General features: G+C 36.5%; 1 protein-coding gene across 9 annotated transcripts in view; it reads right to left on the bottom strand.

Annotated features, from left to right (window-relative positions):
- The window catches only part of PEAK1 (pseudopodium enriched atypical kinase 1), a 131,320-nt gene that overhangs the window by 27,670 nt on the left and 87,277 nt on the right, over window positions 1-16,373 (bottom strand). For 6 of the 9 annotated variants that reach the window (XM_075045609.1, XM_075045606.1, XM_075045608.1 and 3 more), the window contains 2 exons: window positions 8,333-8,449; window positions 6,235-6,431 (listed from right to left, as the gene is read on the bottom strand). In XM_075045609.1, the coding sequence (XP_074901710.1) occupies window positions 6,235-6,431; window positions 8,333-8,449 (314 nt within the window). Of the gene's footprint in view, window positions 1-6,234; window positions 10,019-16,373 lie in introns of those variants that run through there. The other 3 variants (XR_012652836.1, XR_012652835.1, XM_075045610.1) reach the window with 3 other exon arrangements.

Genomic DNA, 16,373 nt, shown 5'->3' on the forward strand with positions numbered 1-16,373 from the left:
TTTTATTCTGAGTTCTTAATGCTGTACGTTTCTTTCCTGCCCATTGGGCCAGTCTTTCCAGCTCAGCTTTCCCCAAGCATGGCATGATACTTCATGTCCCACATTTTTTAAAATTCATCATCTAGCAAGAAAAAGGTTGTCTTAAATTTTGTCCCTGTCAAAGGCACAAGAATGTTCTTTTGCATAAAAGTACCGGCAGAGCATTTGCTTCCTTCTCCCCTTGCACGCTTAAAAACCGATCACTTCCTTACCTACTGCACAGACTCTCCAACATTTCAAGGTTCAGCCTGAGCTACACTCTTGGGAGGCAAATGAAAAGGAGGAACAGGCACAATACTAGGCTACCACTTAACAGAGATCTTTGAAGTGGCTTCCAGGGGATAGAGGATGTAACTCTTTATAGACAGCAGCTTTCTAGAGAGCTTTAAGTAATTCTACAGTTCAGTAACATTTTCCATTACAGAATCTCACTACACTATTTAAATATTAATACTTAGATCTCCAGACACCATGCAGAGGTCTGAAACTCTAAATCAGCTCTAAAAAAAAAAAGCACTTAAATTTTATTTTTCCAAGTAACTGATTTATCATCAGATTTTGCATTGCAACCTGTTTATGTTAGCTCACAAAACTATCAATCGGACATAAGCATGTTTTTCTTAGAATAATGACATGCATAATTATTGTTTAGATTTCTTGATAGTCCATGTATCTTTCTTTTTTGCTTAGACCAGATTAGCAGTATACATTATCAAGAAATCTCAGAACTGTGAAGGAAAATGCTTCTTTAATTGGGAAAACAACTAATGGTGAATTAGGCAAGCCAAGTGGGTGACACATTGCATGCTTCCATCCTTCCTTGAATAGAACTATTCCTGAGATGTATATTGTTCTATCATACATAGTGTACGTTAGTCCGATACACCAATAACAGCAGGCTGCTTCTGTGCTTTCTCCAGACTCATTTTACTCTTGACATGGTAATCTATCCTACATTCTCCTTTATTCTTGAAAGCTTTTTTCTGATTATATGCCATTACCATCTCTCATCCAAGGATAATGTCTCTTGTGGGAAGATGTGAATTAGAAAACAGAGCTGAAAACAATACTCTAGTATTCACAGTAGTAACTAGGCTATTGCCATGATCGTTAACTGTTCTCAGTTTTAGTAACCATTGTAATACTCCTTAATCCCTAATCCCCTAGTGCAGGGATTTAGATGAATGAACTGGACCCAGAGAGCTAAAGTAGCCAAAATGACTCTCACTTCTGCCATTCTCCAACTTATCACATCAGTTTGACAGAAATTCCACGTTTTGCATTGCCAAGAACAGCAAAAATTAATAATCATGCATGTACAACATGGGTAAGCAATCTTCCAAGACCAAATCTATCAAAACTCCAGCAGAACTAAAATCAAAACTGTGGACTCTCTACAGTGGAGACCAACAAGAAAGGCATTTTTAGTGGCTTTTATGTGTCTGCAGGAAACCCCCTGTAAGACAGGGCTGGGCTGACCACACCACTGGATCTTGGAGCAGTCTAACAGCATTGGCTTTGGCAGCCTCTGCTGATCTGTTTCTCCCCACAGCCAAGAATGGAATCAGATGTCCCAGTAATTCTCATGTCAGTACATCCCCATTTCATGTTACAAAGTCCAGTTATAAAGGCTGATTAATCACTAAGGAAAATCCACAGGTTCGCCACCTCTCCACTGTACAAACTCCCCTTCTCTACCCTTGTCCTAGTACGTTTTTCCCCCCGTTGTACTTGGATATTGATCATCCTTTGCAATCTGCATTTTTATTATAATATGGAGCCTGGAAAAGATTTCTCTGATCAATTATACTGGTCTTTAACACCAGTACAAAATACATCACTCCTTAATAAGCTTTTACCCTGACTGATAAAAATAATCAAGCCATGAAAAAACCCACAAATGCATAAAAGTATCTTCCAGCTACTGCAAAAGCAACCAGCATGCTTCACAGCCCCAATTCCAACAAATGCAGAACACGTACAACACTATTCTATAAGATTATTTAGTACACAGATTTACATGAATGTGATTGTTAATCCTATATTATGCTCAGTTATTTACACATTTATTGTTAATTTAATAGATAAAAATCTAACCAGAATGATAATATATAACAGAAAGGAAAGCTAACATTTGTTAAGTAACATTCATAATGCACCTCCACTTTCTCACCAATAGTTTGAGACTGTGCACAGAACTACAGTAAGATGGGCTGCGGGTATTAAATAAAAACTTCAGGTGCAACAACTTGTCTGCCTTGGTGATCTGTCAGGTCTTGCTACCTGTCCCCCATTACACCATGTTAAAGATATTACCTGTACTAATTATGTATTATAAAAAATGCATCAGACTGATACTATAATCACTGCCTGTCGCTGAACTGTCACTTTCAGTCAACAATGATTTCATTACCTTATTTATAACCTGGCTAAAGCACACTACCCTGGTCTAACATACTGACTGAGGCAATACTCCATGGCAGATGCTGTGATTTGGGATTTTTTTCAGTATCAGCAATCCTAAAACCTGGAAACTTAGCCTCCTTTTTTCCACCTCTTTTTTTTTTTTGGGTGTAAAGAGAAAAATAGCTGATAATAAAATAACCTATTCTTTTTTAAATTATAGAAATACTATCCTGAGTATATTGAGAATCTCTTAATCTGCTTACAGTGATGCAAATTCAATCACGTCAATTTCCCCCAAAAATTCAAAGATAGAAAAATTCACAGATTTGTAAAGGAAAGGATTTTAATCATCTAGTCTATTGTCTTCCTTATCATAAGCTACAGGGCTTACCTGAATTAACTTCTGTTAGAATAAGGGTACACCTTAAAAAAGAAACATCCAGGCCCTACCTTACACATTTGAGCATTTGTTTCTGCATCAAGATTCAACTGATGGCCACTGGATTTTGTTAAATCTGTTGATTGTTGATACCTCATCACAGTTCTGCTCACCACATGAGCAGCCACACCATGATCAAGCCAGACTCTGTTTCTTTGATAAGCTGAACAGACTCAGCTTCTTGAATTAGTCACTATAAAGTGCCTGTCACAATACTAGGCATTTTCAAAGCTTTTCTTTAGAGCCTGTACAATTTTTTTTTTTAAACATTCTTCTTGAACTGTAGTCACCAGGGCTTGTGTATGGCCATGGCAGTTGCAGGGTAAAAATGAGATATATGTAACCTCTCTACTCCTACTGATATTTCCTCCTGTTTATACACCCAGGATCACACTGAGCTCTTTTGGCCTATCATCATGGTGGGACCTCAGGTTTCCTAAAAGCCCCAAGTCTTTTATGCTGTAGAATCCTCTATCTTGTAAGGCTTGCCTGCATTTTTTTTTTTTTAATTCCTAGATGTATGATTTTACATGTTAGATGAACTAACAAATACAGTCCATATTTTATACATGAGCTATTCTCAAATTTTGCATCTGCAGTTTGGTTCCTGACAAATACTTGCTGGCACGCTTGCCGTTTTTCTGGGCAGGACTGTAAAGTGATGATGGGACGACTCCTGTGGGAACAGGGGAAGGCCAAACCCAAATATATTTAGGGCAGTACCTGATATAAACTACTACCTGACTGCAGATTAAAATTCACCAAAGCTTGCCATTATTTCTGTTCATAAAATTTCATGTGACATGTCACAACTGAAGATTAGACATTTATCAAAGTAAGGACATAGTACTATCTGCTTTTCAATAAAAAACATAGAATATGTATTAGATTAGTATTTTAAAAATGAATATTTTGCATTATGCTGCTAATTACAATGTTCACATGATCTATTTTACAAACTACAAACTGTAGTATGTAGCTATAAAAAGCTCACTGTAGATACAATTGCAATTGAAGCAAGAATCAAATATGATGTAACTTTAATTATATTACATATTCTCATACTATCCTTTCTTTCAGTTACACACATCAGTATGTGTTGATTCTACAAAATATATGATTTTGCTGCTTAGGTGATGTAAGATGTGAAAACAAGTAGGAATTATTCTATATCCCTACCTAGTAATCTCTTGACAGCTAACTGATTTAGAAAGTGAGGTTGATCAAATAAACCAGAATAAAGTTGGAACAGCAGCCAGAGAACTCAGTGCCATTTAGGGTAGCATTGCTTTTAACAACAAGCAGTAAGCTTGCCAGGCCAGACCAAGTCAAGCCTAAAAGTTAATTTAACTCTTTCATACCTAAAATTTAGTTTGGTGACAGCAAATCTGAAAGTGACCCAAGAATGAGAAGATTCTGAATAAAATGCTAAGGGGTTCAGTTTTATACAGTTTTACAAAGGCGCATTCACACACAGGAACAACACTGACAAAAACAAGGACTGATGGGAGTGATCAGAGAATCACAGAAGCATTTAGGTTGGAGGGGGCCTCCTGAGATGGTCAAGTCCAACCTTCCCTGCTTAGGCAGGGTCGGCTGGAGCAGATTGTCCAGGACCACGTCCAGTTGGGTTTTGTGATTTCCACAGATGGAGACTCCACAACTTCTCTGGGTAACCTGTTCCAGTGTTTAATGATATTTGATTACATTTCCATGAGTTTACTACTCCCAGTTTGTGAGATGCTGCGGGAAGGACAGAGATCTATGGACGGAAGCACATCTAACTGTATATGATGAAGCAGCTGCCATCAGGTGTAACATCTTGCGTAAGAAAATTGAGCTAAACTGAGTAAACGTTTAAACAGAATATTCACAATATCATTACTTCAGCCATGAAATGCAAGTAATCCCTTAACTGTATGAGCACTCTGGCTAAAAAATAGCAATCTCACCATGAAGAATAAGTGATATTTCATACACTAATTTACACCTTAGCTTGATCGTTTTATATGTCAGTCTGGTTAGCAACATGGGCTAACCATGCTACAGATAGTTTTGATGTAGCTAGATCTACTGCCTGGATTCTATCTGTAATGTAGCTATATCCTAAATACAGAAAATATATAGATACAGATATATATGTATATCTCAATGAATTGAAAATAATTCATTAGAACTTTGAATAATTCCACCATAAAAATATAAATTTTAGTTTTCCTCCTTGAAGTTACAATTTCTTGGTAGATGTTAGTATCACTCTTGGGCAGCATATTTTTCCTCTTTAAGCTTTATAAACAATACCTAATTAGTGTTTCATTAGCAGAACACACTAAGAAGTTTGCCACTAATTCACATTTAAGCAAAAAAATGCAACAATATCACTAAATGTCTAAGGAATGTATGCACCTAAGGGTTTAAAATTTAGTCCTTGATCCCTCAAACCTGTGTGGACATGCCAAACCCCTGTAGTTGTGAGCCATCTCAATGCAGTCAGTTCACTCTTGTCCAAATGCTTAATAAATTTGTACGTTTAGAGGATTGGAGTGTTACTGAAAAACATATATTCAGATATCCTTGAACATAAATAAGTGAGAGATTTTTGTTCTTTTAGAAAATTTGGCTGTAGGTATTCCTAAATTCGCAGTACTTCAAATCAAAATGCTTTAGAAAATTAGGCTGATAATATTGATACTGTATATCGAGAGATGCTTATTTGTCTGGCTCACTTATCTTCCAGAGAAGGCCTGCATACATGCATCTCTCTAATATGAGTCAGGAATTCAGTGATAGTTGAATGGACTGTGCAGTACCTTCAGGATATTCATATCTTAAACTCTTCTGAAGGAGCAAAAGTAAACTTTCAGACTAGAATAAGAAAGCTTGTAGTCAACAAAAGATGACTACAAATATTTTAGCAGTTATTGATCCTCTAAAATAAAAACTCCTATCTTTTGTTTGGAAAAATATTGAAATCTACTTATTGTTTCTAAAAAAAAATAGGTAGTTTGCTCTGTATTTTAAACCTCTCTGATAAAAATTCCTCCAACAGATAAAACAATGTGTCTTTTAAAAGTATTTGAGATGTTTATCATTAAGGGCAAGTCAAAGGTAGTTTTAAAATCATAGGAAAGAAAACCTTCGAGTTTGTTGAATCTTTGCTTTCTTAGTTGTATATCTCACAATGAGACAACATAATTTTATTTTCTATAAATGAATATTAAAAAGTTTGTCTTTAAAAACTAATCCTATGAAAGTGTATGGAGCTGTTCAGAAGACAAGGTTCTTCACAGCCTGGAAAGGTATTAAAAATCTGATCTAATTTAAATTTTCTTCTGTGAGAATACACTTACCTAAATTGCTGTATGTAGCACTGCAAGGATTTAAGTCAGGAGAATTTGAAACTTCTTCCTTTTCTTCCTCCCCTTGTGGGACACGGACAGATGATACTGGTATGACCGAGGCACTGCCGCCATTATCCTGCTTCACAAACACAGCTCTAGGAACACGAGGGGACAAATCCTCCAGTGTTGTGTCATCAGGCACTTGACTGAAACAAACAAAGCAAAATCAGCAGGAGACCAAAGCTGGGTACTAGATCCTACTGGCAAAATACCAAATTAGCCATTAAATATCTTCAGGAAAGGGAATGAACTGGTAAAGAAATAAGGTCCTTTCTCCCTCCCTTTTTAAGAGCAACTTTCTACAATATTTATTTTCCTTAAGAAGAAACAACTTTTGACTGAAATACTAACATGTAGTAGCTCATGCCTTTCATACAAAAGGGATAATAAAATGTTTTACAGCTGACTACAATCACCATATGTACACATATATACGCAGGCATGATTCTGCATAAAATGTGTAGGACTCGTAGGACAGCAGCAGAGTTTAAGGTGCTTTTTACCAATCAGAACAATTTTGCTTTAATCACAGATACCAAAGTATAGCAAAAGGGCTGTTAAGTCTTAATAAATCCATAAAACTTTAATGATACATTTTTATCTACTGGTAGGAATTTGGAAACAGACACTTTGGGAAACAGACTAGTAGCTCATCTAAGCCAGTACTTTACTTCCCATATAAAATTATCCAGGATTAAAATCCATCTGCATTAGGCCAATTGCAAAAGGCCATGAAGACATTCCTCTGTGCTTGCTCTTAGCTATGAAGTTTTAATCAAACTGTAATGGCTTATAGCACAAAACTGAAAATCACAGATTCAGTCTTTTTCCATGGATATATTTATTGCAGTATGATTTAGAAATTATGTGGGTTTAATATATACATATGTATAAAAAAAATTTTAAAATGTTCAGGTTTATTAAAAAAATCCAATCCTATTGAAAGCATAGCAGCAATTATCAATAATATGCCACATAAAATGTCAGAGCAAAAATATTTCTGTGTCTTTATGCTCTCTTACTTGCAGAAACAAATACTCATTATAGGCCAAATCTCAAAAGCATATGTCCTGTTCACTAGTTCTCATTATTACAGCCTGATCAAATAGAACAGCAAGAATTTTAAGTACTTGTGACTTCCCTAAGGGATAGGAATAACACACTTTCTTCAAAAGATGATCGCCACATCACATAGCTGTAAAGATATTTAATTTTTGTATTAAAGATTTAAAACTTAATATAACTTCTGGTGGACAGAAACAAAATTTATGCATTTTTAAATAGGCAGAGCAGCTGAGTTTCTGTAATACAAATCCTTATAGTGGAAAGAGATATTATATCCTCAAAGAGTTAACATAAATTATAGGCATGTCTCTCTATGCCAAAGCCAAAATACCGAAAATCATGATACACAATCTGCTAGCAATCCCAGTCTACAAAGATTAAAACATGCCAGTACTTCCCGTACAAGACCCCATATATGGTGCAGCGCGCGCATGCTGTTTCTACTCAGACTCTTGGATTTTAACTGCAGGCTGACACAAACAAAACTCATTAGAACTTGTTAGTAAAAGAGAAAAAATGGCATAAGATCAAAAAGATGTAATCTTTAATCAGCATAAAATTTTTTATTCATTTTTAGTACCATGCATAGGAATGGTGTGAAGAACATTCCATGTGCCATAAATATAACCACATTAAAGAGTTAACCTAATATAATTTCAGAATAAAGCATACATAAAATTAAAGCAGTAACAAGGCTCTCAAGATGATGAGAAATTAAACTAAAGACTTGTAGTTGCTGTAAATCATATACATACCTGCATTCCTCAATAAGAATGTTTTCTTTAAGAAGTTCTGTCATTGCCACAAACCAGGAATTATCATATCTCAAAGTAATTTTTTTAGTATCGATTGGTGAGGTACAGAACAGACTCATTCTCCAAACCAGACACATGCAAGCACATACGCTTAACCTAAGCTCAGAAGCATTTTGCCAAAGTAAACCAACAGCTAGAAAGGAAGAAAGAAAAAAATACCAACTCACCCACTGTACTCACTCACACAATTCCCCATTAAAGGAAATTCTTTCAGGGCCTTCTTGAGTCTTTTAATCATGTCTTGAAACTCTGGCGAGCCATTGATTCCACAGTGTTCTGATGTGCTACAAGTTGTGCAAGCTGTAAGGAACAGGGCTGAACTCTGCACAGAGTGATACACCTACTGCACCTTAATGTTTACCTTAGGGGGTTGGTCCCAGGGACTTGCCAAAGCGCCCCAGGAAACCAGTTAGTCACAGCCCTGCCTTCTTAACTCTTCCATTGCCTTTGTGGATGAAAAATAGTTCACAGTCTACTACATCACTGTTTTGGTATGACAACTATGGTCTTAGTCACGTTAATTAGTTAAGGCAAAGCAGGTTCAAATTTCAAGAGGAGTTTTAAGAACTTAGACTAACCTACTGTTAAAAAGTATGTGAATATCTCAAATCTGTATTCCAACCAGTTTTAGTGTCTGAATCAAATACTTTTAAAATCACAGCAATTAGAAGTCAGGCCATGAAATCTGTGGGGAAATGCTTCCCTGTATCTTAACAGTAAAGACAGAGAGATCAAGCATACATACGCAGTGCAGTGACTCAACGAGCAAAAAGCCAATCCGACAGAACACAGAAGGAACAAAAGGCGAAAACATCCTCTCTCAGTAAGCTACAAGAACCAAATTCCCAGTTGCTTTTGCTTCATGAAATAGTCTAAACAGTTAAAACTAGTAGTTTTCAAGAAAAGTAGACCAGCTGTTAAATAAGAAGGGCTCTGAGATTAGAACCATTAAAGCCTGATAACTTTGTATCTGCTTGTTGATAGCAAGTGATACTTAAAGCTATCTCCTTATTTGGGATATTTATAGATATTTTGCCAGGATGGATTCTTTGATGCCTTGCATAAAAGCACATATTTAGCTTTTACCATAGTGGGCACAGCCTCCACTGTCCAAGCCTTTTTCTCTTCCCTTTTTTATTTCAAAAACAAACTTCATAGAAAATGAACTACCTTAGAGAACTCTGCTCCTTGGGCACATATGGCCAAAACTAAACAACTATTCACTTAATGGAGGGAGCAGCCCTCTGCACACAGAGAACACATTTGTTTTCCTAAAAAGCTGAGATTATGTGCAGCAAAAAAAATTTCTGGAAAAATGACTGTCCTTCAGATAATAACCCACTGAATTCACATACTTGTCATTCACATGTCCACAAGCTCAAAATTGGTTTAGAAGTGTTTTTTTTCTGCAGGGACCAATGCCCCTAACTCCTTCCCTCAGGCTCTCCTCCTTCACAGTTTTTGGAGGATAGCCAAAAGATGATGTGGTCTAACTTGCCTCGGTCTTTTGGGAATAGTAAGAACCCAGAAAGCAGCCTGTGTAGTGTGTTAATTTTTGTAAGGACAGTGGAATCACAGCTATTGTGTGACATGTATTTTCCTCCAATCAGAGCATGCCTTCTCAATTAGAGTGATTAATAAACAGCAACGAATATGAGGGAGATAAAGTGGAATACTTATAAAGAAGTGATTCTGAGAGTGCATTCCTGAATTAGGGTCAGATCTAGAGGTCAAGCTGAGTGAGTACAGTTCTGTGCAAGACGGCGCATAAATCCAAGTGGCAGAAATTGGTGACAGAAACACAGAGAAAAGCTGATGGGGCCTTCGACCCAGCTGAGACTCTGCTCTCCTCCCTGAGTGGACATAAGCAAAGCAATAATCAATGGCAGTCATACAGTTTGAGATGAGAGAGCCTGACAAGGAAGATGACTTAGTTTTACACAGACACACAAAAAAAATCTGTGTTACTTGTAGATATATTTAGTTTCAGAGATCCCTTTGAGATCTCCTCAGGCCCTACACTTCTAAGCTAATAAAGCTAATATAAAGCCTAAACTGACTGAATAATGCTTGAGGAAGAATGCAAAGAGGATAATGGCTTGAGGGTGGTCAAAGGCCACCTTACACAGGAACTTCCACTCAGAACACAGACCACTTCTGCAAAACACTGAGCAAAGACGATCTATGCCCAGGTTTCAATCAGAGTACGTTATGGGTACAGAAAACCCATTCCAGTGGCTCATGCAGTTCAGGTCCTTATCACCACCATTAGCCAGAAATAGTCACTTAAGAGGAAAGCGAAAGAAACTTCTCAGGTGACAATCTGAAATAACTAAGCCATAAAATTTATTCCTAATTCTTATTGTTTAGAAGTTGGCTTAGTCCTGAAGCGTGAGAATTTTTATATATATATTTTAAATCTTGTATAATGCGGTGTTTGCATAGATAAAGGGAACACATTTGATAATCCAGTAAAGACATCCTGCTAAGCTCTTTAGTGTCAGTGAAACTTAATGGCAATGAGTTCCACAGATTAACTGTGCATTATAAAAAAAGGCATTTTTCTTTATCCATTTTAAGTTCTCAGTCTTTCCATTTTACAAACAGTATTAGAGGAGTTAAGAACAATAATACATGATTTACTATTTCTTAATCTAAATTTATAAAGTAATAAATGGTAAAATCCCTTCTACTTGATTCTTTAACAGTCCTCGGTGTTTACAAATCTTCACATAAAATGTTACCAAACATCTTGCTTAATGAACATGCATAATTTCTAATTCTGTTAGCATAGAGATGTTCTAGAGAAAAATCTCACATAAGTTTTTCATTGATGAAACAGGGTAAGATAGATGGTTAATGCTCTTAAAAGCACTGTTGAACACTGCTGAGTAAGGTAAATAAACCTTGCTGATATCTAGAATAAAGCAAATCAAGATAGATTTGGGGAGAAGGGGGAGTTGACAGTCCCACCTGAACTGTTCAGGTGAGAATTTCTCCCATTTCACTAGACTTGCTCAAGCAATAATTTTCTTTTCAGGTATAACATCCTTGAATTCTCCTCACCAAGCTACACTTAAAAGGTTTTGGAGTCAGGTGAGAACCTTACCTTAAGACTTACAGAAGAGGTCCTCTAAACTGGGAAGGACTTTGTTCTAACAGAGCCCTACTGTGATTTAAAAGATTTTGTTCCCTTCTCAAGTCATTTCTGAAGCAGCTGTGGAATCTGCAGGATTGGATCAATGATTGAGAAAGTGGAATGTGGCAGTGGTGGTTATTCCTGCCTTTCTCTGAATGTGATCCTGATCTTAATATATGACTACATTTTTGAAGAACAAAGATTCCAGTTGTTTTTACCAAGTAATCTGTTACAACATTCATATTCCTCTAGATATACAGAGCACTCAAAGTAATTTCATGGCTCCAGTCCCACTGAATTAAGAGAGCCTACATGTAAGCTCCATTTCCTATGCTGTTCAGGTTCTCAAGGTCCGGGCCACCAATGATGTGCACTGTGGCACAACCCCAGCCCCAGTCACCTGTATTTTTTTCCTTAAGTAACAGCAGCATAACAGAAATTACTAAAAAACCCACTGAAGAGATAATCCATTTGGGGCCTTTTAAGTCTTGGTGCTCTAAATCACCTCACTGGAACTGTCTTTCTCCATTGGCTGTATATGGAAATTCAATGTCTAACTCAGATTCTTGAAATCACATTTGGCTTACTGTAATTTAAAGCAAACAGTGTGAACAGTCGTCAGCAAGCTCAAGACAATCAGCACAACAGAATGAATTTGAGGATCACTTACACTACTGAAAAGCTTCCATGGCAGGCAGGAACTGTGCAAGTTTTTGGCCAGTTTTCTAGAAGATTCTCATCTGTCACTGACATTTATTTTAATTTCAGGAGCAGTAATCTGGCTGGAAGTTACTTAAGGTGAACTATTTGTACTATAAGCAGAGCACTGGGGTAAGATTTGAAGAATAACAAGACAATTTCAAAAGCTTTGATATCTACGTCCTCTGGTAAGTATAGAACCCATGAAAGTGTCCAGTGAAATGCCCAGGGGCTATTTTAACAAGCAAATTGCTGATGTAGTGTGTAACTGCAATGGAGAAGCATGCTTTTTAAGAAAAACATTCAAAACAAATCTTTAAAATACGTATAAGCATTTCACTCATTTTGGAAGGAAGATACAACAATAGGATAGTGATCTTCTGTAGCTATGAACAACAGAACTTGTACGAGCGCAAATCCTTTTGACAAAGTTAATGTCATTTGGGATTACCAATGTAATTCCTAAACTTTAGCTATGAAGGAGTCCTTTCTTACCTAAACGAGAATGGAATGAATATACAGACCTCACTACTTGAAGGAAGTATTTCAGTAAACATACAGTTTTATCTTTAGTTCATCCAAGTCTGACCCAAAGATCCTATAAAAGAAAGTTATGGCTGACTTGTAGCTGTGAAAGGAAACTATTCAGTTTAATACATAACTGAAATTGAAATGGCTCTGCACAAATCAGTTGTACCTTGATTTACAAAGGCACTGCCACCTAAAACAGTGCTGAATGAGGTTTTAGTTCAGCTCTGATGTGGTTTATGGAGATAGGAAAGGAAGAATCAGAATGCTGTGCTACAGTTTTCTTTTAGGAAATGTCTCAATCTAAAAAGCTGGTACTTGGTATGAGCAGTGATCTCTCAATGAAGAAGAGAAACCTTTATCTTGTGAAACTCTAAGAGCAACAGTCTGATCCACTAAATAACAAAGCCTTTGAAGATTCTTTTTTTTAAACTTCTGTTCAAAAACTGTGCTGTACCACCTTCATCAATTACAGTGACTTAGGCCAGAAATAGCGTCATGTTATCATTTTTAGAAGTCAATTTTAGGTTTTGCTTGAGAACAACTGCTGCATTGTGAACTACAGGTGTTCTAAGAACACCTGATTTTCATTGCAGTTAATGATAAAGCTGATGTGACTGCTGATTTTTAGCAAAAATTAATCTAGCTACAAATTTTTGGTAAATTTAATACATTAGTATTTGCTTGCTCCTTTTGAATGACCGTATGTGCATCCTGGCATCAAACAGAAAGAAACAATCACATGGATAAAACAAAAACAAGTTCTTTTGGGTAACAGAGAGATAGTTTTCAGCTTTCCAAAGAAAGTATTTTGCAAGTGCCATTCAAAGGGAAAAACTGACCTTTATAGTGATAACTTTAAATACCTTCAGCCTTGTTTTGTCATTTTGGTATCAATCTTTAGCAGTTTTGTAATCCATTCAAGGTAAGGAAATATTGTATCTTTGTTTAATCTGCTTTCAAGACATCCCCCCCGCCCCCGTAACCTGACATTTTTAAAGCTTATCTTATTTTCCAGGTTATCAGTTTGGTTTTTCAGTGAGCTTATTGTTGTTGGCATTTTGAGTTAGAATGTGTCACGTTCATTGACTGCCATCTTCATGTCTTCTGTTTTCCTCTAAGCCTCTGCAAGCTTAACTGAAGATTTTAAACATCTTTTCCATGCACGTATTTTAGCCTGAATTAACACTAACCTCTTACTAATACCTAAAGAGTTAACACAGAACAAGTACAGCATCTCATCTGTTAGGTCTCCTGCTTGTGCAAAAACAAAAGTTGACAATCCTGATTCTCGCCTACTGGGATATTAAAAACAAAAGCCAAAATCCTTAAATAAAAAAACCTTCATTTTTTGGCACTATAAGGTTTCACTTGGTCTCCTTAACAATATTAAAAATTAAGTAAAAAACCCAAATAAGGCATCAAATTGCTCTAAGGTAACTGAATATAATAACTGAAGGATAAAGATACCCATTGTCCAGTGTTCCCACAACATATTTCTCAGCACCTCAGCGTATTTTCTTTGAAATTTGTAGAAACCATAGAACAATATTGTTAGAAAGAAGAAATTCCAATTCTAACATTTGGAAAATACCAGTTTTCACCAGGGAAAATTGTGAGATATGGTTTTCACCAATATCATCATGACTTGCAGAAAAATACAGAGTAAAAATACTTTTTGGAATAAGTGAATGAGACAGGGCAGAATGACCGATTGCCTTCAATAGTAAGGGCAGAAGGTATTCCAGTAATAGTGCAAAAATATAAAGCATTGTAACAGCACCATCTCTGTCGTAGTCCAAGAACATGTGCCAACTATGACCGCAGCCATTAACCTGTTATTGCCCTTTTACCACAGAGATAAGCAGCTGCTCCTTCCTGACTGGTCCCTTTGTCATATCAGCAAATTGATCTGGCTGAAAAATAACTGCAAAGCTATTTTTCACTTGGAGCACTCCCCCAGTCTGGTTCACCACAGATGACCACATGAACTGTCTCGCCAGCACAAGAGTGGGCACTAAGGAGGTGGGAGCAAGTGAAATCTCCTGATGGCAATGTATTTGGTAATGCTGCTAAACATTACAACCTCATTTTCTCTAGGTTCCCCTGGAGATAATAGAAGAAATGAGTTGCTCTAAGGGCGACTGAGAGCACAAACTTCTCCAGTTCTTTAACTTGCTCTCTAAAGCTGCCTACTTCTCCCCATTTAATTTGGGGTAAGTCTAGAGAGACTAGACTCCTATCAAGGGTTATTCTAGCCCTGGGTACATTCCCCACTATCTTCAGCCTTAAACTGTATTATGCACTGTAAATACAGGGAAACCCCCTTTTGCCATCACCCACACCCCTGTACTATTGTGGTACTGTACATCTTGCAGAAATGCTGAATGCTTACAGCTCCTACTGACTTTAATAGTTTGTGAAAGTGCCTAATATTTCTGAAACCAACACCCACAATTTGTACTGGCATTTTTTTTTAAACTCTACTTGTTATGTTCATGTACTCTTTTTGTTTTTAAGAAAAATTCTTGACCCTGAGCTTGCAGTTCATGCAAGTCTGCAGAAACAGACAATACACTATGGTTTTGGAGACCATCCTATCTTGTATTTGGGGCAATTACTTCAAATGTAAATCTACAGAAACCGGCTTTACATCATACTGTAATAAACCCTATCACCACCTTATGTTTCAAAACCCAAACTGTCCACGTCTGACAAAAGGCAAACAGTCTGAAAAGTAGTCCTGATCTTCATGAGAATGCTACATCAGCGTTCCCAAGATGTGATATAAAAGTGATTTAATTACACTTGGTGCAAATAGTCACTCTTGGTTAGTTTAAGACATAGTTATTTTACTTTAAGACAAGCAGCAATCAGTTTATGGTAAACTCAAACTATGCTCACACAGAGCTATCTATTAGTTTAAGTCAACTTTTAAACCATTTTAACTAAAAATCATTGCAACTTTCTTGTATAGACAATGGGGAAAGAAAAACAAAGAATACTGCCACGCTACATTTTCTGAGGCTCACACATAGCTAAAACTTTTAAAATTTTTAATTTCCTACCACTAGGTTATTATAATGAATTAATGCAAGTTTGAAGCTATTTTGGAATTGGTTTGTATAATAACATTGGAAGACATAGTTCTAATACATCCACAGCTGTGGTCTGTACCCAGTGAAATGCATACTATGCCCACCTGACTGACTGCAACAATTGTCTCCGGCCCTCTTAGGTTATGCACTGTCATGAGCTATAGGAACTCAGTGGTGTGTTGAAAACAATGCATATCTGAAAGTAAACATGGTTCTTTGTGTTCAGAGACAACCAGGAAAGCATGTGTACCCTTAATAAGGGAACAAACAGACCTTTAAACCAAGAGACACACCTAAAATGTTCAATTACCATGAACTTACAGGAGTGAAGTAAGTATCTGCTGGCCAAATAGTTTCACAGAAATTGAAACAATGAATCATTTTAGTAAACTCTGATTAAAAAAAAAAAAATTAAAAATGAAATCACTGAATAAAATTGTCAGGCAGAAATGGAATGACCAGGTCTACTGAATCCAATACTGTTAGGGGGCAAAGTATACTCATCACTAAAGGCCTTGCAAAATGGAGATAGATTATTTTATAATCTATTATTACTTTTTTACATGGTTTATTTTGGGAGTGCTGCAGTAATGTTGCAGTGTAGCATCAAGTTAAATTAGCATCTCTTGTATTCTTGGGTATGTGAGACGAAGTTAGCACACCACCTTTTATGAGTCACAGATTTTTTAATTTCTATTATACTTTTCTATAGCTGCCTTCTATTTTTGCAGAGAAATTCTTTAG

This window comes from Buteo buteo, chromosome 13 (assembly GCF_964188355.1).
Source record: "Buteo buteo chromosome 13, bButBut1.hap1.1, whole genome shotgun sequence".
Lineage (NCBI taxonomy): Eukaryota > Metazoa > Chordata > Aves > Accipitriformes > Accipitridae > Buteo > Buteo buteo.